General features: G+C 37.2%; 2 protein-coding genes across 2 annotated transcripts; one reads left to right on the plus strand and one right to left on the minus strand.

Moving 5' to 3' along the window:
- The first annotated feature begins 161 nt into the window (after positions 1–161).
- LOC100891842 (neudesin) lies at positions 162–5,492 on the plus strand. Its single transcript, XM_003727134.3, has 4 exons — positions 162–333; positions 3,006–3,066; positions 3,816–3,919; positions 5,033–5,492. The coding sequence occupies exons 1-4, from the start codon at positions 169–171 to the stop codon at positions 5,153–5,155; spliced, it is 453 nt and encodes a 150-aa protein (XP_003727182.1). The 5' UTR covers positions 162–168; the 3' UTR covers positions 5,156–5,492.
- Positions 5,493–8,486: 2,994 nt separating this feature from the next.
- LOC752836 (JNK1/MAPK8-associated membrane protein) lies at positions 8,487–22,573 on the minus strand. Its single transcript, XM_030998969.1, is given in 9 exon segments — positions 8,487–9,196; positions 9,667–9,743; positions 10,742–10,786; positions 10,789–10,910; positions 12,109–12,229; positions 13,711–13,793; positions 15,423–15,577; positions 16,157–16,257; positions 22,413–22,573. Coding segments are annotated over 9 exon segments (999 nt in total). The 5' UTR covers positions 22,513–22,573; the 3' UTR covers positions 8,487–9,001.
- Positions 22,574–25,192: the final 2,619 nt, after the last annotated feature.

Consider the following 25,192-nt stretch of genomic DNA (forward strand, 5'->3'; position numbering starts at 1 on the left):
TCTGTATCTGAAATTTTATTCATTTTTGATAATTTAAAAATAATTTTGATACAGAAAAATATTATAAACATTGAAAAATATTTTTGATTTGCCACAAAATTTCACAGTTACAAAAAGGAGTACGTATTTTATTAAATAATACTAAGTCTCTGGGCTTTTTTTTTCAAGATGGCTGCGCCCATGGCACTACAACTTTTATTTCTGTTGCTAGCTGTTAGCACAATTTTCTGTGAAAAGAGCGATGGTACTGGCGATAAAATCAAGATTTCTATCAAGGATGGGCCTATGAGAGTATTCACAGACGTGGAAATTGCACAATACGATGGTTCACACGTAAGTTTAACGGTGTCTGGCATCTGGTCAGGTCGCCCCCTAACTCCGGGAAGCTCCGACGCCGATGCCGAAGCCGATGCCTGCGGCGCCAGTGTTGGAGCTTCCGGAGTTAGTCGCCCCCAGCTGGCTGGTCGCCTCCTATACGCAATCGCCTCCTTTACGCAGTCGCCTCCTTACGTAGTCGCCCCCAAATGGCCCCTTTCTGTGAATATAATGCATTTAAAATTAAATGCAACAAATTTCCTTCTGGACCAATAAAATTGAATTGAATTGAATTTAAGAGTTCCATATTAAACCTGCAACAAATTTGAAAAAAAATATAGATCTAGGTCTAGACCCTTCTAGATCTAGACAGCAATAACCATCTGATTTGGGTCATTTCTTTAATAAAACTGACATTTGTTGTCATTCCCCAATACAGATGGCAACCCAGAGATCTCGTACCGCGGGGGTAGCTATAGCCAACAATGGCAGCTTTTTGTGTCAAAAAATTTTCTCCCCGATTTTCTTTATTTAGATCTAATTTTCTGATTTCTAAATCAGATGTAAATTAGGTCGGTATGTCATTTGTCCTAATTACAGTTATCAAAATTTGATAACTTAATATTAAATGTATAATTTACGGACTTACTTATATGAATTATCCAATTTGTATTTCCGAACTGTGAAACGGTACGTTCATGCATTCGAAATATTACCCGGCGGCCGATATATTTCCGGGTCCACCTACCAAAACATAGCCAAATGGCCAATCAGAGCACTCGTTTCGTGGGAGTTCGTTGGTCAAGCTGGGCCGACTCGTACGTAGCTACGGTAGCTATTGGACGTTCGAAAAGAAAAAATGAATATTCATCAACTAAAACCAAGACGGATAATGTTGACGACGAGACTTTCTCGGATTAATCATTAATTTAGGATCTAAATGAGCAAGCTATCGTAAGTCAAATAAGCTATATATATGTTATTTTTAATTAGACTCTAAATTATTGTCATATTGCAGCATGTATGAGGATGTAAAGAGTGAAAATCTCGTTGCATATCTCATTCATCGCGGTCCGGTCGAACCGAACCATTTGTTCCGTACAGTGCCTCACAGAAAGAGGTCCCCAGACTTCAGTCTCTATAATCGGAGGTCTAGTGGAGCCAGACGTAGTCTCAGTGGAACAACCGACGATTAGAGAGACTGAAGCTTTCGGTCTATTCTAGATCTAGACCTCTAGATCAGTGTAGATAGGTCTATGACTCAGAGTGATAGACCTAGACCTAGAGTCTATACCAGTTATACCAATATAGATCTAGATCTAGTCTAGAATCTTGACTTTGAACTTGTAAAAGAGTCAAAGACATCAAATTAAACAATAAATTAGGGGCGACATGATCAACAAATTTGGGGCGAGCTGACCAAGAATCCTCAAATCGCCAAAAAAAAATCGGGGGGCGACATGACCAATTGAGGGCGATCGACTTTGTAAAGGGGCGAGCTGACATTGGGTGACCTGACATGGAACCAGTTTAAAGCCCCCTTTTTTCTCTCCAACTGGACTGAGGTCTAATATCATGACTCTGAGTCTGGGAAGGCAGTTGGCGGCACTCCAGCAAAGCATAAAGAGTCAATGCTAATGCGTATTGACCTCTAGCACTGTATGCCTGCTGTGAGGCAGGTATTATTATACCTACACAAATATACACAACACACATTATTGCATAGACTGTACACAGTCATGTCGATGCAGCTGTAAGCAAAGTTTGACACTAGACTTACAATTTGAATTTTTAAATTATTCTTTTTAGCATCAGTAAGTTAAAAAAAAAAGGTATTTTACTGCTATTTAGGTGTCATCAATTGTCAATAAAGTACCGATTTTGAGTGAAATCAGTTGAGTTTTGTACAGTGGTGTTTGAAATGTTGAGAATCAAAAGCACAGCTTTTACTACACAGCCAGGATAGTGATGCACCTATGTGTGGTTGGCGGCAATGGCCGGCCCAGGCATCTCCAGGGAGTGTGCCGATGAAAACACTATGAGCGTCTTAACTGTACTGAGCTGAGCTGAGCTCACCAGTACCAGACTGTCAAGATATCTTGATTTATGATGATGATGAGGATGATGATAATAGTTAATACTTGGGGAACAATGATAATGAAAATGGTAATGATAATTATGATTATGATATGATAGTGATAATAATGATTATGATTACCGGTATGATAATGAAAACTTAATGATCATGATGGTAATGATAATATTTATTTTAAGTAATCAAGTACCCCTGGCCTTCCTCCTGTGTGATCTACCCTTCACAAATGACCTCTAAATACGCAGACCCTCTTGTAGGAACACTAATGGGGACAGCTTTGCAGGGCGTTGTCAAATAATTTGAACATAGATATTTTAGTGTGTAGTTATAGTAGTACTTAATAAGATGTTCTATACTCTCACTGTTCTTATACATGTACAACATGTATGTGTGTATAACATTTCATTTAATATGGTTGGTCCACTGTCCGTAAATTCTATTCATTTGTTTATTTTACAAAACACTAAACTTGCATATAATGGAAAATGGTGAGCTACGAGTTTTAGTCCTATGTGAGCCTGAGGTCAAGATTTTCCATTTACCGGTAGCCAATTTTCCATCATTTAATTGAGTTCTTTAAACTATTACCCCACAGCCTGATCTACCTATCTACATGGCCATCAAGGGTGTTGTCTTTGATGTTACACAGGGAAAAGGTAAGCTGCATATGGTTTCATTTTATTATTCAAAATCTTTGTGTGAATTGCTTCTATAATGCTTCAATAATGCCTATCATGCCATTATACATTTTGAAGTATTTTCTAAGCTTTGTCTGAATTTTTCAGGATGGCCTGTTCATTTGAAAGGTAATCAATCGTTATTGCTGTACGAAATCATCATATTTTCATGTACATGTATGTAACTAAAGATGTAAACTAAAAGACATTGACACATGGCATTTAAAATATTTAATGTACAGACTTAGTCCACTTTTGAGAATATAGGCAAAAGAATGGTGTTCAATCAGACACATTTTCAAGTATTAAGTTGAAATTCAAGTGGATAGATCACCATAGATGACATGGCATGAGTGAAGGATAATCAAGATTTTGTTCAAACTTGTCCTTTTCTTCTCTTTTCTTTCAAAAAATAAATTTTGAATTATGGTGAAAGTGAAACCTTCACATAATGTTGCTCTCTCTCTCTCTCTCTCTCTCTCTCTTCCCTCCACTTTTCTTAATTTGTTTTGCCCTCTCACCTTCATCCTCTGCATAATTATTGCCTCTCTCCTTCTTCATCCCATTATTACTTTTACCCCCCACCTCTCTCTCTCTCTCTCCCCCTCCCCTCACTCTTTCCAACTCTTTACGTCTCTCTCTCCCCTTCTTCACTTAACACTTGAACTCTCTTTCTCCTTTTGTGTACACTTAATTTTCTCCCCTAATTGTCACTCATTGCTGTACAGAATTCTATGGCAAGGATGCCCCTTACAATGCCCTTGTTGGTAGGGATTCCACCAGAGCTGTTGCTAAGATGTCTTTAGAGCCTGATGATCTCACATCAGATGTGGTAAATGTTATTATTAATTTCAAAATGTAATCCATTTATTATTTCCCAATTACTCATTTTGACATTGTTGGTACCAGTTCATTACCCCCATACAAGCCTTAAAGCGACTCGATAACATTGCCTCAGATTCTGAAACAAAATCCTGGATTTAGCTCATGCTGCAATCTTAATTATAAACATTTAGGTCAGTCAGGAAACCCATGACTTTTATAAGCCGATCGCCCGTCTGATTATCAAGATATTTATGATTGGAAATCAAAATTTCATTTTTCGTTTCCTATCGGTTTTTATAACATTACAGTCTATCAGAGAAAATGAGTACGGTATGGTAAAACCGGTCACTCAAAGATTTTTACTTTTTTGAGGCACTACATGATCATTTTGAATCACAATTTTTTTTAGGACTTCAATATTACACCACATCACAGACACTGATAACACGTAGGGCCATGCATCTCAGATTTTAACATTGTAAAACGATGCCTTTAATTAGTGAAAACCTTGACCACCAAAGTGTTAATATAAAAATCATTGTCCATGAATTTCACATTAACGCTTCTGAGGGTACAATATGCCGTATGTCAATTTCAAATTCTTCAAATGATTTGCCACTAAATACTTAGGCTTTCTCATTGTCTCGGCAATGGCATCTTATAGTGTAGGTAGCAAGTGACAAAGTATAATAATCCTAGAATAAAGCCATCAATGCCTCCTCCATTAATATTAGTGCATGTTACTAAATTGTGTTTGATTGGTACAAGGACCTATTCATGAACAATGAACACTCAGTTCAGTTTGTATACAATTATGTATTTATTTCTTCTATAGATGTTGTATACAATTTGTATGAATAATATTTTCAGGTTTTGTTCAATGTTATGGTTTTAACAACATGTATTTATCCTCGCAGCTTAATGGTGCATTATTTAAAGTACAACAGAGGTGTCCTTTTATCATTGTCTGTTTATACACTTCTGTTGTTCATCTTGTTGGCAAGCACATTTTAATCTAGTTTTTGGTATCAATTTATAGAATTTCACTTTACTTTACGAGTCTCTAGAGGTTGTTCTAATAGTTGATAGCCATACAACAATATATCTCTTTCTCTTACAGACTGGTCTATCAGATGCATATCTCGATTCCTTGGAAGACACTTTCAAGAATGTCTACAAGGCTAAGTATCCTGTGGTTGGTCACATGACTTTTAATGATCACCATAGGCATGGTGACCTTTGACCTGATAAATGATGATGACCTCAGAGAAAAGTATGCAAGACAATGTATATCAGCCAATACAAATTCTATGATTCTATGCAATATAAAGAATAAACACAAATTTTCTTCATCAAATTGTTCACACTCAGTAAGAGCCAATTTTTGGCAATGCCACTATAAAAGATTCTTGATTTTTCTGACCAGTACTTTTAGACCAATGTACCTTACTTTAGATGATAATTTGCTCATATTAAAGATATAGGCCGGTAGTGGTAAAATTGCGGTTCAAGGGTTTTGGGTGCAAAATATCCATTCAATATTGCTTAAATATTGCCTTCAGAGATTTAGATGGCAATACTTCAACCTAAATTCGCAAAAAAGCAATAATATATGCCCAAATGTTCAATGTTGAAGTGCATTCACGATATCTATCCAGGCCGGATCGATATGATAATTTACCAAGTATATCAATAAGTAGGCAGTTTCCCGGCAAAATTTGTATCATCACGTATTAGTCAAAAAATATTCTTTCACATGATGGGTAAAAGAGCTTCCATTTAATTTTTTTGAGAGGGGGGGGGGGGGGCGTTTCCAAAATTGGTCTAAACCTTTAACATGTGTTGCAATGGATGCTGTTAAGCAGTTCCACAGTTCCACAGCATTCATACAAGATCCATTTTCATTCCTTTCATTGGGTATCATAACTGCTGACATCAGAAAATCAGCCCACCCCCCCCCCCAAAAAAAAAATGATAAATAAAAGAAAGAAATATTTATCAGTCAAAAATATCCTATTACGGTACATATTCCTTCCATCATTTATTTTGATTTACCATAACATATTTATCTTCAAATGCCTGTAAATATTAGAAACTAGGACCATCCATCAGGTATCATGAAATAATACATTTTGGGCCTTTTCGGTTTATAATAATCTCTTGCCGTATATTAAAAATTGATTTTTAGTAAAGAATATTTGTAAAATTAACTGAATTCATAGACACTTAAGTGATAAGAAGTGAATCTTCACATTTTGTAAATTTACAGGTCCATACTATTTGTTAGTGTCAAGTAATTTCTTACATCAGATTATGAAGACTATTACTATCACTATTACAGTACCTAGCTGTAGTACACAGAAATCTCTGAAATAAACAGAAGAAAGGCTGAATGTTTAGTGGTATATCCTAGGGTTTATTTTATGAGAAAACATCAATTATCATTATTGCATAAAGTTAAATAATGAAGATAAACTCTGAATTTTTATCAAATATGTGTAGTTAATTAGGTGATGTCTGCAAATATGAAATTACAGGTACTTTCTTCTTCAATATACATGTACATGTAGTCCTGTAGGTTGCTACACTTGAACATTAACAAATAAAACCAGTAGCAGAGTTAAATTAATTAAAGAGAGAGAGTATGTGCAAAAACTGGTACAATTTCACAAATCTAATAAAGACCAGCTTCTTAAAAAAGGAATTAACGGACATCTAAGATTGACGGACAGGAGATAAACATTTTCAGAGTTGAAGAAAGAGAGTAGAGACCTTGGCAGTAGCAATAGATCCTAAAGCCTTTTATAAGGTGTTGTTAGACACAAACACAAGCATAGCATTATCAATATAAATCATTTTGTGCCAGCAATAATTTTTGTCTGCCAGACATTTCAAAGGTAAATAAGTTGGACATGGATTATATTTCAACTTAAATTTAATTAAATTAAAGACACTGTAATGAAATATGTGTTCGTCATGTTCCTGGACTGGTTTGAGTTGATAAGCTTGGATCATTCACATACATGTACATGTACATCAAGACTTCATACTTATCACAGGTTGTTACTCTGACCAAACTTGACTACCAGCCAAATGGATGATTGGCATTGACATTTTCATTATGTAAGCAACACAGTTTAGTGAGTGTATTCAATCTGCCTTAGATTTTCAAAGATGTGCCTAAGATGAACATACATTTATATGCATGACAAATATTGGAAGCATAGTTTTGCTATCATGTATTTTATCTCTCGTTGTACATTTCATGTTATACTATCAATATGATTGAAACTGTTTGTATTTGTATAATTTTGTACCAGATCATGTATTGAAAGGAATAAATTTATGACTTATAATGAGACCAAGTGAATACACATGTTCTACTTTCATTCTTTGCAGAGAATAAGCAAATACACAATTTCCTTTCATTCAAAGTGTAATTTGGTAATCAAATTTACAAAATCTATTTAAAGAAGTAATTCAATATTTGAAACTGATAATTTGAATAAAATATACTTGCATGAAGAAAAAATCCACACATGGCACATTATTTGGGGGATACAGCCCTTCTCTGAAATTCATATCAAAGACTACTCGTTGAAGTCTTCCAGATGAGAAGATGAGAAGTGAATATAAAAGTAAAGTGTTGCAGCCATACACAGTATTATGCATCATATACATGTACACAATACACATCACCATTATCATTATAACATACCAAATTTACCAGTAGTTATTAACACATAAATATAAGTATATATATTTATTTACAAACGTAATATTACACATACATATTGCTACACATCTTCTTTATAAAGAAGAGAATTCAAAATGTGCACAATTTTAGATCAAAGGACTCTGTGGTTTTCTCTTGTAGGACCTAATTTAGTACACAACAAATGTGGTGAATAAAACACTGCCAGTTGCAAAATTCAAATTTGAAAAGGAAAATGAATGTAATTTTGCTAATAATGAATATTTTGCCACCATAATTTTAGGAAAGTTTTGTTCTATGATTTTTGTTACAGATTTTGTCCCTTTTACAAGTTTTGTGATTTTCACCGTGCAAATCCCTGCAATGAATATCAAAACTACTACCCATCATCATCCCTTTGTCTTGTGCAGTTATAGATCAAGCCAGCCATCCCATGATTCATTCCAATGAAAACTCCTTTACCAACAGCAGCAGTTTCAAACTGACACTTTTACTACACCTTCAAATGTCAACAGTTACATCAACGTCTCCTTCAAGATTCAACTGTCAGTGTCCATACTCCACACATATAATACATGGTTACAATATTTGTTTCTGCCAATGCAAACATTATTGACATAACATAAAAAAATAATGTATTGTTAGAGCCTGAAGGGTGTTAAGTTGAAGCTAAAACAAGAATGAGTCATGTACTACTCTGATACATCTTGTCATCTTTAGTCTCCAAACCTAGTCAAGACACATGATAGAGGAGACAACACCTAACATGGGCTGCTTCTAACTACAATCAATCTGTAAGTTATGATGTGGGTATGTGGAAGAGGACAAATATCAACTTATTATTCCAATATCCATTCTATTATCCAGTACTCTCATGTACCCAAAAATGTTTGACATTGGCTGCTTCAAAAAACAGAGAAGGATACCCCACTTTCCATCAGAGAATTAACCTCAAGAAAAAAAGGCAGTAAGGTTGGTCTAAATGAAGAGGATGCTCGAGACAAGAATAAATGGAGAGAGAGGGAGTGTCATCATGGCACAAAAATCAGTAATTTGGTAAGCACTAAGGTACCTTTTGTTTTGACAACCGATATCATCATTATGAAGATAAGATTAATGCTGTATACACCATGGCAATGTGGTGCAAACCTTGTGATGGCCATGTAGAAGAAGGTTCTTGCCGAAGCAAGGCACCTTGAAGTGAGCTGCATCTCTAATGCCTGTGGGTTGACAAGCCTTGCAGTGACTTGCAGTGACTACTGCAGTGACTACAGAAGTGGGACTCACCATAGAGGGCGCTAAACTGTGATTGATCAATTAACCTGGCAATGGCTTCACACAAGATGACAGGAACAATGTACTCTGTTGAGTGATCTATAACTGTGACGGATCAGCAAACCTTGCTGTGACTATGTAGAAAATGGCAGGAAATGGAATGAGTGCTAACATAGGTCCATATATTACAGGATTCTGTAGTTTGGTCAGAGCGATGATCCCATAAGCATGCATCAGCCAATGAAAGAACAGTATCACAGGATTTCGCTTCTTACTGATCAGTAATTTGGGTGTCTGCAGGAATGAACACAAAGAAGGAAATATAGAAAAATCTTAAAGAAATGAACATTGCAGTGTTAACAAGTTTTATACGATTTCATGGACTTCAGAAATTATCAGAAATTACAATAACAATCCATCAATATTTTTCCTCTTTCTCTAGATATCGTTCCACACAGACAGTTTGTTAATTGGCTGCATAAACCCTTGAAAAGTGTTCTAGAAAATATATATATACCAACAAGACAAGAGGGTGTAATTCTTTATCTACTAATTAATCAATATTCTTTCTGATACTTGTAACTGTCAATAAATCTTGGCAGGTAAAATGCCACATAAAATGTATTCAATGTGGATTTTGAATAGAAATTTCAACTTTTGAAGCCTTATATCTTTATCCTCTGGTGAAGTTTAAAGAGATTTTAATATAAAAATTACTACATCTAAACCCCTTTAATGGCATAAGAGAACTTAATTACACTTACCTCTATTTCCTCCTTGGCAAAATGTACAGCATGTGTCACCAACGATACTATTAACGTCAAATATGGATAAGAATAATCTGCCCAAAAAAAAGAATGGTAAAATTATATATAAGAAAGATTAGGGAAGAATTACAATAATAATAATAATAATTAAAACAACAACAATCATAATAACTACAATTATATTGCCCTCATATCTACCCCAGGCCGGGGATGCTCCTACAAGGCACCTACAAAGACATCCTTGCATTAGCCCAGCTGCCCTAAGGTGCTAAAAGCATTCAAGGAATACACTTCTACTAGGTAGTAGGTACCCATTTACTACACCTAAATGGAGAGTGGAAAAATATGTGGATTAATGTCTTGCCAAAGAACATTAATGACCTGAACCATGAACCATGTCATCCACAGTCTGGTGATTTATCCACTAGACCACAACACCTTTATAAAAATAGAAGACATTCTGGCTCAATCACAAAAGATTTGAATCACCTTTAATGAATAAACTTCAATAATATTATGTTACGGTTACTAGAGTTGAGATTGCATATTTCATGATATCATCACAGATTTCAGGAGATTTTTTTTTTTTGGGGGGGGGGGGGACATAAAAATGAATATTTTTTCAAGCTGAATTTATGATGTGGAAGTCAAATACCTTTTACACTGTACATTATAGATTGTCTGCATATCAAGGAAAATGATGTCATTTAACGTTTATCACTCCATTGTACTTGGTGATTATAGAGAGAGTACACAATGAAGGAACATCTTGGACTTGCTCAACTCTATTACTATACTTTTTCTGTCACCTACAGGCTAGAACAGTATATCTTTCAAAGAATTTTTTTTAAAACACCGATTTGACCTTCCTGTCCAAATATCCTGTGCAAACACAGCATCGTATGTGTGCAACTAACCAATGATATGTAATAATATATTTAGATTTGTTATGAAAATAAATTATCAGTCCCTATAATAAAAGGTAAAGCAATTTCAGAGAAGCCCCCTAGATTGTTTATCATATAAGCTTGCTTTGTAAAATAATCCTGTGTAATTTTAAAATCCAACTCACAAATCAGGCCGGCAAAGACAGCATGCATGACAGTCAAGATGGGATGAAGTAGAGGGCAGCATAGATAGAACTTCTTCCCAGGTTATCAGAGAGTTTGACTGACAGGCCTGGTCGAACTAACATCATTAGAATAAGCTGGATGCTGTAGTGAATGAAGACTGCAGTGTACCTAAACATACAAACAAAAATAGTTGTCAGAGTGGAGAGATTTAAACAACTTGAATACCCAACATACACAAAATTATACATTCAAGCCGTAGCATGGCCCTCATGTCAGTGGCAAAGTCATTATCTACATTTAGGACACAGAAATGTGAAGCGAACCATTTATTACAGTTATCTCTGCATAACTTGAATCTATTGGGACTACAAAAAATGGTTCTACTTATGCAAAATTCGATCTAGGAAGTGTAAACAATTTTGCATTGTTTGGTCAAAAAAAAGTTATTTAACATATGAAATTGCGCCTCGTGTAACTTCGATATAATTATGCAGATATTTTTTTTCTTCAAGTGGTTGACTACCTCATTTCTAAATGGCATTTAATCAGGGATTAGCGTTGCGAGTAAGTGAATAACACGACAATCTCTTCCATTTTGCATGAAGTATGATACCTGCAGGGTTTACCCTTCCACACACTTCTTCATTCACTATCTTTCACCAAATCATTCCAATTCTCATCCTCTACTTATAGAGAAGGTTGAGTTCTGATTGAGATGAAAAGTAGGTTGTGAGATTTTTCATTCTTTGTATGTTTGGAAGAATATCAGAGTAGAAATGTCTCCTGAAAAGGATTACTCTCAAAAATGCATTCATATTCGAAATATGACAAGCAATAGCTGAAGTTAACACCAAACATTTGAGTGTAGTACCATATACAAGTACCGATATCTGTGTGCAGTGCGTGTGGTCTCCACCAGCAGTGAGTCCATTTCTTTTCATTATGATCATTCAAGAGCTCATGTACTAGATAATCAACCATTCCTGATTGTTTCCAGTAAATGTTTCTTTCACCATGTAATTTCTTGACCAGGGCCCCATCTTATAAAGAGCTGATATCAATCACAACTATGTACATAAGAGATAGGAGACTGCAAACTTGCGATTGATTGGATGACTTGCGATTGATTTGGATCAATCGTAGATGGGGCCATGAATTCAACTTCATCTTTACTTTCTACGATTTGTTCAAATTATTAACCTTGGATCCTTTGATCCTTGCCATGTATAGATCATCTTAACATTCCATTTCATAACAAAACATTTCTTGACTTTAAATTAAACTTGCAAGTTTCTGCTGATGCTGGAGGAATGTGAGATCTTAATGAAGCCAAATTCATTTTAATACTCTACATTCAAACACTTACAGAGGGTATACAGCCTCCTGTGTGCAATGTAGTGTTGTAGTGTACTGTGGCTGTGGGTTCTCCAGCATGGTATACCAATCAGACAGCTTCCCTACACCACACGATCTAAGCTTTGGTGAACCTGCATCATAAAGTCATATGTATGTATGAAAGTTATTACAAAAATGAAAAATAATGACATCAATATGTACATTGCCACATCACTAAAACATTTTCAAATCTTTCCCCCTTTCTTTCTTTCTGTTGCAAAGTGACAAACACCTATGAATACTACACAGGGTGTCTAAAAAAATGGAACAAGATTTGATTGGTAACATCATAAACAGTACTCATCCATTCTTCTTTTAGTAGTATCTCCTAATATTTTCATGAGGATCTAAGCTAAATTAACATATCGTTTTCATAAAACATAGCATTTTTCCAATGTTACAAAGAGATTGAATAGCAACAGTGCACACAAACTTGGCGCATGAACACACTTCTTGTTACACAAGGAGTGTTCAGAATTACAATTAATGTATATCCACAAACATTAAGGAAAATTACTATCTTTAGTATCTTTTTATAGAGACACACCCAGTAGTGGCCAAATCAAATCAAATCAAACTATTGTGGAGTAGTGCTTGATTGTTTCATACAGTAAATTGTTCATCTCATAATAATCAAAATATGATTTGAAAATAGTTAAGCAAAATATTAGCATCCAAACCTTTTTGGAATACTTCCTTTTGTATCTTGTACTTAAGATATATTTTAAATATGTATTTTAGAAATGAAATATCAATCTAAAATGATTCAATGGTGATTTTACCAAGAAATTATGAGTTAGAATGACTTCATCGGAAACAGGGGGAAAAATTAGCCCCCGAAAGTCATAAAAAAGCCACACAAAAATTGCGTAGCGTTCAATGTAAAACAAATTGAAGAGTGTTACTTTCATGCTAGCAAGCTTGAAAAGAAGCTACCAATTTTGTGTTTGATATTTGTTTCCCTGATTGGAAAGGTTTGCAGAAGCGACAGGTACATACATTGTATGCTTAATATGTTTTTATGCTATGCAACACACCTTCTTTGAAACATTTGGAAAATTGGCAAGTCTTACTCAAGCAATCATAACTTTTTAGTTGTAGCATAAATCCTTGTGAAATTTTCACCAACTTCAGGAGACACTATTACAGCATTACCTAAGAATTTTATTGAGAATAGATGAGTACTTTTTAAGATGTTGCCAAGCAAAAATCTTGTTGCAATTTTTTAGACACTATGTTTAGTATTTTAGTAAGATTCTATCAATAATAGTACTGTTAATAACAATAATATGGAGTATTTACATGTACAATGCGCTAACTTCACATGACTAAGGCTTGAATAGATGTTTCTCTACCTCACTGTTCCTGTTCGGTTTAGTTTGCCAAGGTCTGGCATTTTTATATGTATTACTTTCTTTTTTTTTAGGGGGGGGGACTATAATTATGCTTGATGTCTGGTAAATTACTTGATAAGTTTGCATATACATGTACATGTATATCAATAACAATACTTGCTTGGCACATTAACTTTAACCAGAGCACTAGATTCTATGAACTATATTACTTCACTTACCCACTGGATCTAGAACAAGCAACATGACAATGCTAGCAACAACACATTCCAATGTGGCAGAGATGTGAAGAGTAATTGCTTTGCTAGAAAGAAGAAGAAAAATAGCCAATTCAATAACTTGTTTGTTGTCTTTCCAATCTGGATCAACATTACCACTAGCGACCACGTTTTGAGAAGGAAAAATAATCAACATTGTAAGCACTTCATGTCACACCAGTAATACAGTTTTCAAAATGTAAAGCCATAATCACATATTTTCTGAATCACCAGTCAGTTGCATTCCCCGACTCCCTGAAATGTCTAGCTACAGTTGGTCCTTTAGTCTAAAAAATGGACTCCCTGTCACTTATAAGGTTGAAGACAGAAATATGACCGCAGTACGTCGGAAAATATAATAACCTCCGTACTGGACCTGCAAGACCATAGAGTATCCCGGAACAGTCTGAAATTCATTTTCCACATGCAAGTTAACAACATAAAAACAAAACAATTGAACATGTTGAACAAAATCAGACAGGCATAACATTGTTGCAGTTTGTTTGTTTGCATGTATCTAACTACTAACTTTGGCAATTCCTGAATTCATGACGTGTGTCAGATATATCCCACATGTTAGATGCTGCTTATAAGTATTGGCTTGCATGGAGATGTTGATGTACAGAAGGCTTGCGGTTGCACCATGTGAGAGAGGGGGAGGATTGGGTAGTCCTGAAAAGGACTCTCTGTAATATTTCTTTCTTGAGGGTGTGTAGTTCTGAGGGGCACTGTTGGTGTAGTCTTGAAAAAGACTGTTGGTTGTTTTTCTTAGCTTATAGTTTTAAGTAGAACTAAAGCGCCGGTTTGAGAGGATGGGTGGTAGGAACTATAAGCTAAGAAAAAAAATATAACCTAAGAAAGATTACCAAAAGTCTTTTTCAAGACTACACCAACTGTCCTTTTTGGGACTACATACACTCCTGAAAGTTAGATTACAAAGAGTCCATTTTAGGACTGCCCAATCCTCCCCCTCCCTCACATGGTGAAACTGCCAGCCTACTGTATATCTCATGTGTTTCAAAAGTGATTTGTGTCATCTAAGAATACATACATGTACGGGATATGACAATTTTTTGACATGTAAGTATTAACTTAGTTAAGCTTGATGGGCAACCTCTGAAATGTGTGATTTAACCTTCTTTGTTTCTTTTATATACCAAAATGTATTATTATCAGCTATTTTTGAAAACAGACTTGAATTTACTTGTACTCTAATCCCTGTGCAAAGAAATATGGATATCAGACCTGCCAACCTCTGGAGTTCAAAAACTGTATTCTTTAATCTCATAAGTTGTATTTTACTGACAAAAGTTGTATTCTTAAAAATAAACACGGATTGTTACGAGGATCAATGCTTCTTACAGTTTCCTCATGCAGGAAGAATTTTTTTATGGATCATTGGTTAAATATGCATGATTTTGTCACGACTGGTGTGTTCGATGAATCAATGAACATCCCCAAATTGCCGATGTGGGGTGCTTGTAAGATACTTTACAGGACAGAATGGGCATTTTGCCATTGAAAATGGCACACACACACACACAAGAATCGTATTTTATTTAAGAAAATCGTACTGTCCTATATGCTTCTAAAAATCGTACGAAATACAACTAAATCGTACTGGTTGGCAGGTCTGGGATATATATACCACTGTGATCAGTGTTATTCTCATCTACCTTTTTCCATCAGAGAAGTAGTCAATGAAGAAGATATGGAGAGTTAGTGAGACGAGCACCATGAAGCCCAGATACATCCAATCATAAAGGTCTGGACTCCCATTACATGGTGTACAGAGTGAAGAATTGTTGGGGCGTTCACTGCGATCACAAGCCTATAGGGTGAAAACAAATCAATTACCGGTATTAGCATTGAGTAATTAAAAATACAACATGCTCTCTATTTCCTCACATCATTATGAGTCTATTACACAGTGGGAAATAGCAATTTTTTAAAATATTTTATGATAATGACTCTCTGTTAGGCTTCTCATCTTGTTGCCCATTCAGAATTTACTTTGCTTTTTATAAATAGCCTAACACAACAAAAAATTAGGTCTGAGTCAAAACTGATCCTCGACTGGTTCCCAACATTCGTGCTACATTCACGCTGAAACCCGGGTTTGTATTTTAGATTTCAAGTATTTCACGATGTAATCTTACACTGACATTTTGCAATACAGAAACTGATGCGTCAAACCCATGTTCTGCAAAACCAGGCTCAGGCTTACAAAATATGTATGATTTTAAAAAAAATTAACACACAATTTTTAATCCAACAATCCCAATTTAAATATCAATACTACATATAAGAAACCTTCTACTTATCTCCTCTCTTTCATCAAAAAAGCTATTTACTACATAGATTTATACTTAATAAATTTATGAAAAAAACAAAACAAAACAAAACTTACACCACATGAACTGTATGTAGAATTGTCCCCACTATCCAAGAGTAGTTTTCTGCCACAGTAGAGACCCGGGCAAGTTTTCTGATTGGGAACTGGTCCATCAACTGACAAAGATTTTTAAAAAAGGCAAGAAAGAATCTATTAATGCTAAATATATTACTCATTGTGGATATAGTATCGGAAATAATATCTCTAGTGATATTCGTTTGTCTCGCAATGTATGGTCAACAAGGGATCTAAAAGGTCACGACGAATATCATTAGAGAAATTATTTCCAAGAACCTATTAGCTTTGTAATTACTTCTTTAAGTAGAAACTGTAATAACAAATGTTTTCTTGCGATCTGCACATCATGAGTTTTTTTAGTGGAGGCCAATTGATCAATCTCTGTAACATTGAGATATAGCAACTGACATTGCGGTAATACAAAGAAAAAATTAAGATCCAGAGTTATTTGTATTGATTGATTGATTGATTGATTTGTTTTATTGTCCACATTGAGTGGAAATTCTTCTTTCACATGGTTACAACTATGTACAGTATATACATGTAGAGCATAGGTCAAATTGAACACATTTTAAGTTACACATTGCTCATTAATAAACTCAGCACTACATTTTTTAAAACAATAAATCATACTTTTCATTTAACTATATGATCATATGGACTCGTTGACAACTGTATAATTAATTTAAATATTCATGTATGAATAATATTAATAATTTTAATTGTTAAAGTATACTTAGTACCAAAATACATTAACGATATCGCCCCCCCCCCCCTCCCATTACCTTCAGGAAACCTCTCATCTTATTACTTTACTATTGAACATGTGGATGGAATCAGGGACAAACGAGTTTCTAAAGCAGGCCCGCTTGGTACGGGGGACACAAAGATGAACACCAGATCTGTTGAAACTAAAGAAACTGAACAAAGGATGGGTTGGATCTTTCATGATTCGCATGATCTTAGCTAGTGAACCTTCACCATACAACTTTTCCATGTTGGGCAATGCTATACCAATGATTCTCTGAGCTATTTTCCGTTGTCTATCTAGCGCTTTCTTACTGTAACATGTGAGGTTGCCATGAAAACAAATTAAATTAAACAAGAGAATTGACTGGATAATCGACTTATAAAACAACACGAGAAGAGTGTTATCTAAGTGCATTTTCTTGAGTTGTCTCAAGAAAAATAACCTCTGATTAGCTTTCTTTTGTGTGGCATGTACATTGCTTGACCAATCCAGTCTGTTTGCTATGGTAGTACCCAAGTATTTATATTCCTTGGCTTGTTCTATTACATCATCATGTATGGTGAGAGGTATATGTTCATCCGGTACATTCTTACGGAAGTCTACGATCATTTCCTTAGTTTTTGATACATTGAGTTGCAAGAAATGTGAGTCACACCATTTCACAAAAGAATCAAGCACCGCGAAATAACAGTTGGCATCACTGGAGAGGTATCCTGTGATGACTGTGTCATCGGCGTACTTGATGATAGTACAATCGGCATCCGTACTAACACAGTCACTAGTGTACAGTGAAAATAGCACTGGGGATAATACACACCCCTGAGGCGCTCCGGTACTAACTACCCGATCGTCAGAAACGATGTGACCCACTTTCACACGCTGGGGCCTATTCAACATAAAATCATGAATCAACGTAATAATCTGTGGGTGTACATTCATTTGTATTAACTTCCTTGAAAGCAAGTTAAATTGTTACATCATATACGCTATATCTACGTTATGGACAGGGTTTCCTTCATTGAGGCAATTTTTTAAACTTATGTATGATGCCTTATTTAAAAATAATAAAGGATAACATTTGTCAGTTTTCACAAACTCTTGCTTCTGCTGTCCAGATTACGGTTTAACACCCCTAAAAGGGCTTTAACATACTCTGTATGGTGATGTGACCATACAGTAGTTTGTGCATGACCTTAACTCATGGACAGTTTCAAAAAATCAGGAAGATTAAAAAAATCTGATATCACCATTGGAAGGAGGAACATAAAATACCCTAGAGAAAAAATTTCCTTTGGTATTGGTAGGGAAATTATAAAAGTAATTAAGAGAAGATCAGCAAACATTGCAATGTTTTGAACCCATTCTGAAAAGAATGAGCTTATTGACAAGGGTCTTCATTTTGAGAGAATATGTCACCAAAATTGTAAATTAAATTTTGAGGTACAGATACCACCAGAATTCTTTTTACGATTAATTTACTGTTTGCACCAGTTGTAGTCTAGAATTTTGCTGTTCATTTGGTATCAATAAGGAAGTTTACAGATACAAACTGCGCATGGGCGGATAAAGGTCATTTGTACCAAAAAGGTAAAACCCACAGAGATGAATACTGGATATGCGCTTATGAAAGTTATGTAACATTATTCATTTATGCACCAACGGTACATTCTATGATACGCAGGTGGAAGTATTCTTTTCAAGAGGGCAAACAAAAGGTATTCATGAAGCACATCTAGGACTTTGGCAGTTATTATTCTAATATGCTCAAAGTGGAACTTCTCCATGTTTAAAAGATCTGTCGATATTTGGGGTCATTTGTACTATGTGCTATCTGTAAAGTGTAAACTCCCTTATTGATTGAAATGAATTTGGGAATAATATGAGAATTCATGGATCGCATTCCTAATTTAATATTGAATGTCTGTAAACTTTGGACACCCCATCGTACATAGAAAATGTCATATATTATCACTGTTGATGTCTCATTATCGAGTATTCACCCTTTCTAAATGTTTGACGGACTACCAGGGACCAAGCCGTTATTAGCTTTTAAACATGTTTTGTCTTTCGCCACTCTCCTCCAAGACACTCATCACTGTGTCTGGGACTCTGTGCCTTCTCAATTTTAATGTGTGTTTTTCCAACTTTCATTATGAATAGGAGTTTTTGTCAAAGAATGATGAGATTACTTTATTGACCGATTCTTGCCATTTTCATCTTGATTGCTTGAACTTGAAGTTTAAATAAAAGTACCACTGATAACTGTAATTATTCATGATAGCTCATTACCTATACTCGTGCAACCCAATGTGGGCGATTGAGTCAATAAAACATTAAAAAATAAACATAAAGATGCATCCATCACTATAGATCACTATAGCTGAAAGGTGAAAGACAACGGAGGACATAAGCTGCATAGCATAGTTACATGTAGTATGAATGAGACCCATTATCTCTAGCACCCATACTGCAGTCTCATGGCATTTTGGCTCAGACATCATCCAGCAAGTACACACCCACCCACACTTAGGCATCACTCGTACCATTTCACCATACGACCCCACTCCAGCAATGGCCTCACGAGGAAGGAAAACTCTCTATGCCCTTACAGGAGTTGGTGCCCATCGCTGTGGGCTTGCCCCAAGCACAGTATCTGCACTCTGGAGGCGCTACTGTTTACCCAGAATGCTTTATGGAGTAGAAATACTACACTTGACCAAGAAGATGCTTTCTGATCTTAACAGAATCCAGTGTCGTCTCTTTAAATCTCTTCTTGGTCTTCCACGCAGCACAGCCAACGAGGCAGTCTCCTTACTCGCCAATGTCCCCCCAGTGTCAGACGAGGTAGACAAGCTCTTCCTACGGCTCCTCGGTAAAGTCCTATTGCTGCCTCATGACAGATTCGAAAGAAGACTTCTTGTGAATGCTTTGTGCCAGATGCCATCCTGCCCTACCATCAAGAGTTTAGATGACAAGCTCACGCAATACCAACTCCCTCCTCTTGAAGAGCTTATCAGCTCTCCACCTCCTCCCCACACTTGGAAGCTGATGGTGACAAATGCCGTAGAAGAGGTGAGAGCTGACCTCACAGTAGAAGCTGTAAACTCAAAGTCTACTCTACAACTCTTCCTATCCAACAACCTTGACCAAGCGCATAAACTTCTTCCATCAACCCTTCATGAGACAGTTCCCATCAAGGTGCAGGTACTGAGGGGTGTATACCCCACCAACTCTCGTATACACACCATCAACCCAGAAAAATCCTCCAGCTGCGCCTGTGGAGAAACTACTGAGACAATCATCCATGGGGTGGGTGAGTGCCCTCTCTACACTACTCTCAGAGACAACTTCATAGCTCACTGGCCAAGATGCTGGGAGAGCCATTATTCCAACACGAGAACGAAGGGTGAATGCTGAACAAAGCTATCCGTTTCCGACTGGATCAACCCCTCACTCTTTCACAATCTCTCTCTCAGTTTCATACTTGACCTCCACGTTAAACATTCCACTACATGTATGTGATGCCACTGTAAACCTGCCTATCCTTTGTATGTGCAGGGTTGTATATGTGTACTACCAACACCTGCACCAACTGCAGTTCTCCAAACTGGAGGAAGCCAAGCAAAGAAGAAGGTAGGGCCCTAATTAGGCCAGGGGCTTTGTCACTCCAGCAAAGCATAGAGAGTCATATACCGAATTTTCTGTCTCTTTCGTTCGTTAGCCTCTGATTTGGGTATTTGGGTAGGGTCGGCTCCTCTTTTTAGGAGCCGACCCTACCCAAATCAGAGGCTAACGAACGAAAGAGACAGAAAAATTTGGTCTAAGAGAGTCAATGCTAACGTGTACTGATCTCTAGAGCTGCACTCCTTAGCATAGGCAGCACTAGACCGAAAGCTTCAGTCTCTATAATCGTCGGTTGTTCCACTGAGACTACGTCTGGCTCCACTAGACCTCCGGTTATAGAGACAGAACGATCGCCTATGCCAGCCCGTGTTGAACTTATTCCGCTAGATTTTAGCCGCTAGGCCCCTCCCACAAACTTGCCACGGCCGTATTGTTATGCCCCCAAAATCCCCCAAAATGTCATTTTACCTCGTTCATTTCCAATTTTAAATTAGGCCTAGGCTATAATACATCGGTTCCACTTACTAACTTGATTGATATAATCCGTTTAATGGTCCCTTTTAAGGAAATTATCGGTCAAAATCGACATCCATGTTGAAAATCTTGCAAGCCGTGTTAAACTCTCGCTGCCGTCAATCTCATCCCTTCTAGTCTACGCCGAAGGCAAAATGATTATTAAGGAAAAACTGTGCGCCATCTACACGTTCGTAATGGCGTTATCACAGTTTTTCCTTCATAATCATTTTGCCTTCGGCGTAGACTAGAAGGGATGAGATTGACGGCAGCGAGAGTTTAACACGGCTTGCAAGATTTTCAACATGGATGTCGATTTTGACCGATAATTTCCTTAAAAGGGACCATTAAACGGATTATATCAATCAAGTTAGTAAGTGGAACCGATTTATTATAGCCTAGGTCTAATTTAAAATTGGAAATGAACGAGGTAAAATGACCTTTTGGGGGATTTTGGGGGCATAACAATACGGCCGTGGCAAGTTTGTGGGAGGGGCCTAGCGGCTAAAATCTAGCGGAATAAGTTCAACACAGGCTGGCATAGGCAGTCGTTCAGTCTCTATAACCGGAGGTCTAGTGGAGCCAGACGAAGTCTCAGTGGAACAACCGACGATTATAGAGACTGAAGCTTTCGGTCTAAGGCAGCACTTGCACACTTGAATAGTTAATACACAGATAACACACAAATGCACACAATGAAGATGATGAAAATTCAAATCATGAGTCTACTGTCAAAATTGCTTACAGTCACTGTAAGCAATTTTGACAGTAGACTCATGATTTGAATTTTTACATTATTCTTTCTAACATCGGTAAGTTGAACAAATTGTATTTTAGACTCTACTGCTATTTATTTTAGGTGTCATCAATTGTCATTAAACTAAAGACGTAGATCTATCGTTGAGTTTTGTACAGTGGTGTTTGAAATGTTGAGAATCAATAGAACAGGTTTTATTTAACACAGCCAGGCTAGTGATGCAGCTATGTGTGGGTTTTGTGTCTGGGCAAGTGCTGAACAAGATTAATTTGTGTGTCGGCGAGTGCTAGACCTAAACAAAAATAAACCGAAGCCACCAATTTTGACTTTGTATTTAACGAAATGTTTGCATCAAATAGCACTAACCAATAACCATCATGACCATTTGTCTGTTATATTTTCTAACATAAGGTTTTAAAAGATAATGAAATATTGAAAAATAACCATTTTGAGTCAACTGTCCAGACTCCAGACACACATAGTTTATGTCTACAGCCTCGGGAAACTCCGGCTGAGCAAAGCTAGCCATACCGCTAGCCGACAGTCGTTCTCAACTAGACGAAATGCCATTAAAACTACACTGAAAGTGCAGTATACATTGAACTTACGTGGCTCAAATGGGCTTATTTCAGACCCAAAACATGATACAGAAGCAATGCTGATAAAAATGAGCAGGACAGAAGCCACTTTCCAGTAAAAACGCAACATTTTGTAAGTTCCTGTTCAACCAGTCGACGGCACATACGATCCGAGCGAGAGGCAGCGTAAATAGTCTATACGGTAGTAGAGGTTTTGTTGTAGTTCCTGAGGTGAATGATGGCGCTCTTCAATGCAATAAGTTCGTTGTTTTCGACATCGAATAGAGTCGTGGAACCAACCCCCCCCCCCCCCCCCCCCTTCCCCCCCCCCCCCCCCCAAAAAAATAATCGAATGGCAAAAAAAAAGAGGTGTTTGAAGCGAGGGGAAAGATGAAGGAAAATTAAAAAGAACGTGAGATAACATTTATAACAAGAAAGCTTGTTCGAAACTGTCAAAGAGAACATTTTTTATATTTAATATATCAGAAGCTATAGAGTAGGAGTATAGGACATGCAGTCAATTACTTTTAGTACCCACACCCTGCACATATATATCTTGCCACTTCCTGAGGTACTATCTAGCATAGTACCTCAAGAAGTGGCAAGATACTCAACTGGAAGAAGAAGAAGAAGATTATAATTAATAGTAAAATGGGGACAACATGCAGTGGCGGATCCAAGAATTTCTTACGGGGGGGGGCACAAAATCACATGAGGTGAAATAAATGAAAACGATGGAGCGAGGCATCAGCGGCGAGGGAGTGGAGCGACCAAGTGGGGGTGGGTCTGGGAGGGGGTCAAAACACCCTCTCTGAATAGTTTGCAACTTTAGAACCACGTTAGGCGCATTTTCAGGCACTTCCTACCCCCTCCAAGAGTAGGGAACTTTAGCAATTTGAGAACCACGTTTGGCGCATTAATGCCCACCGGCACTTCCTGGAAAAAACGAGGCCTTCTGATTGGTTAGAAGTTAGAGGAAAGTGATCTGTCACGTCGCGAGACGGTGTATGCTTCGTTGCCAGTACACAATGCACACAGACGGTGGTCCGGTATACTTCACCAGTACGTAGTACTTGCAACAATTATCTCGAGTGTATAAACTGTGTTGTTATATAAGGGGAGTCCCTAGACCTTTTTCAGAGAGGGTGGGGGGGGGGGGGTGTAGAGGCCACCAATTACCGACAAATATATTAATGCCAATGTCCCCGCCCGATATTTACAAATTTAACCCTATAAACCCGGGGCCAGGAACTAAGTTATTTTTCCCTTCCCGTGCGGCGGAAGCTTTGACGTTTCATTAAATCATTAGAGAAAGAAGACGATTCGTTGTACTGTTTTCGACTCTTTCTTTTCTGAATTCAGTTCCCCCCTCCTGCGCGAAGCGCGGAAGCTTTGACGTTTCATTAAATCATTAGAGAAAGAAGACGATTTGTTGTACTGTTTTCGACTCTTTCTTGTCTGAATTCAGTTTTCCCCCTTCCGCAAGAAGCGCGAAAGATTGACGATTCATTAAATTATTACTCTTAATCCTTGTCTGAATTCATTTTCGCCTATCCCGGGAGCTTTTAAATTATTAGAGAAAGAAGACGATTCGTTGTATCGTGTCCTTGTCTGAATTCAGTCCCCCCCCCCCCCCCTCCCGCGCGAAGCGCGGAAGCTTTGACGTTTCTTTTAATTATTACTCTTAATCCATGTCTGAATTCATTTTCACTCATCCCGCGCAAAGCGCGGAAGCTTTTACGTTTCTAAGAAGACGATTCGTTGTATCGTGTCCTTGTCTGAATTCAGTTCCCCCCTCCGCGCGAAATCTTTGATGTTTCATTAAATCATTAGAAAAAGAAGACGATTTGTTGTAACGTTTTCCACTTTTAATCCTTGTCTGAATTCAGTTCCCCCCTCCCTCCCTCGCGAAGCGCGAGAGCTTTTACATTTCATTAAAATTATTAGAGAAAGAAGACGATTCGTTATACCGACTCTTAATCATTGTTTCTTTTTTCCGATAAAAAATCACAGTTCGTAGGGAAAAAAAGGCCGACCGACATTAATACATCTCACCGACTTCAAAATTTTACATTGATATATAGTTCACGAGGATCGAGCAAGAATACCGACACAGCGGACCCGACACAGCAACATAATTAACTATTCGTATCTTTCTTGCCCCCTTGACGTGGTGACTCCACCTAACATCCTCTCTCTCTCTCTACCCTCTTCTCTCACTCTTACCCACCTCTCTCTCTCTCTCTCTCTCTCTCTCTTCTCTTTCTTCCCCTGTTTCTTTTGTTTCCTTTTCTCTTTTTTTTCTTCTCTTTTTCTTTCTTTTCTTTCTTTCCTCCCCTTCCTCTTTTTCTTTTTTCTCTATCTTTCTTCTCTTCTCTTTCCTTTCTATCCTTTCTTTTCCTTTTCTTCTTTTTTTTTCTTTCCCTTTCCCTCTCATTTCCCCCTCACCCTTAATTACCTCATTTTTCCCGACAGCAGCGCAATTCTACCGCCAATATCCTGACAGGACACCCCCCTCCCAACCGACTCCCTTTATCGACGACCCTGGTCGTTATCCCATTATTCTTTTAAAAGAAATGCAATTCCTCATGCTCTCGCACCTCTCTTCTATCGCTGTTTAATTCTCTTTTTTCCTTTTTCCATTATTTTCTTTTTTTTCCTCTTGTGTGCTTTTCGTTTTGTTGGGGGGGGGGGGGGGGGGGCTACACGCCTGGCAAGAGGGACCACATATTATGCACACTGCAAAATTGCGTGGCCCACCTGCCCCTTTCCCGGTAAAAAAAAAAAAGCAAACACCTTCTTATAATATC

Source organism: Strongylocentrotus purpuratus, unplaced genomic scaffold (genome assembly GCF_000002235.5).
Source record: "Strongylocentrotus purpuratus isolate Spur 01 unplaced genomic scaffold, Spur_5.0 spur5_scaffold_5, whole genome shotgun sequence".
In the NCBI taxonomy this organism is placed as follows: Eukaryota; Metazoa; Echinodermata; class Echinoidea; order Camarodonta; family Strongylocentrotidae; genus Strongylocentrotus; species Strongylocentrotus purpuratus.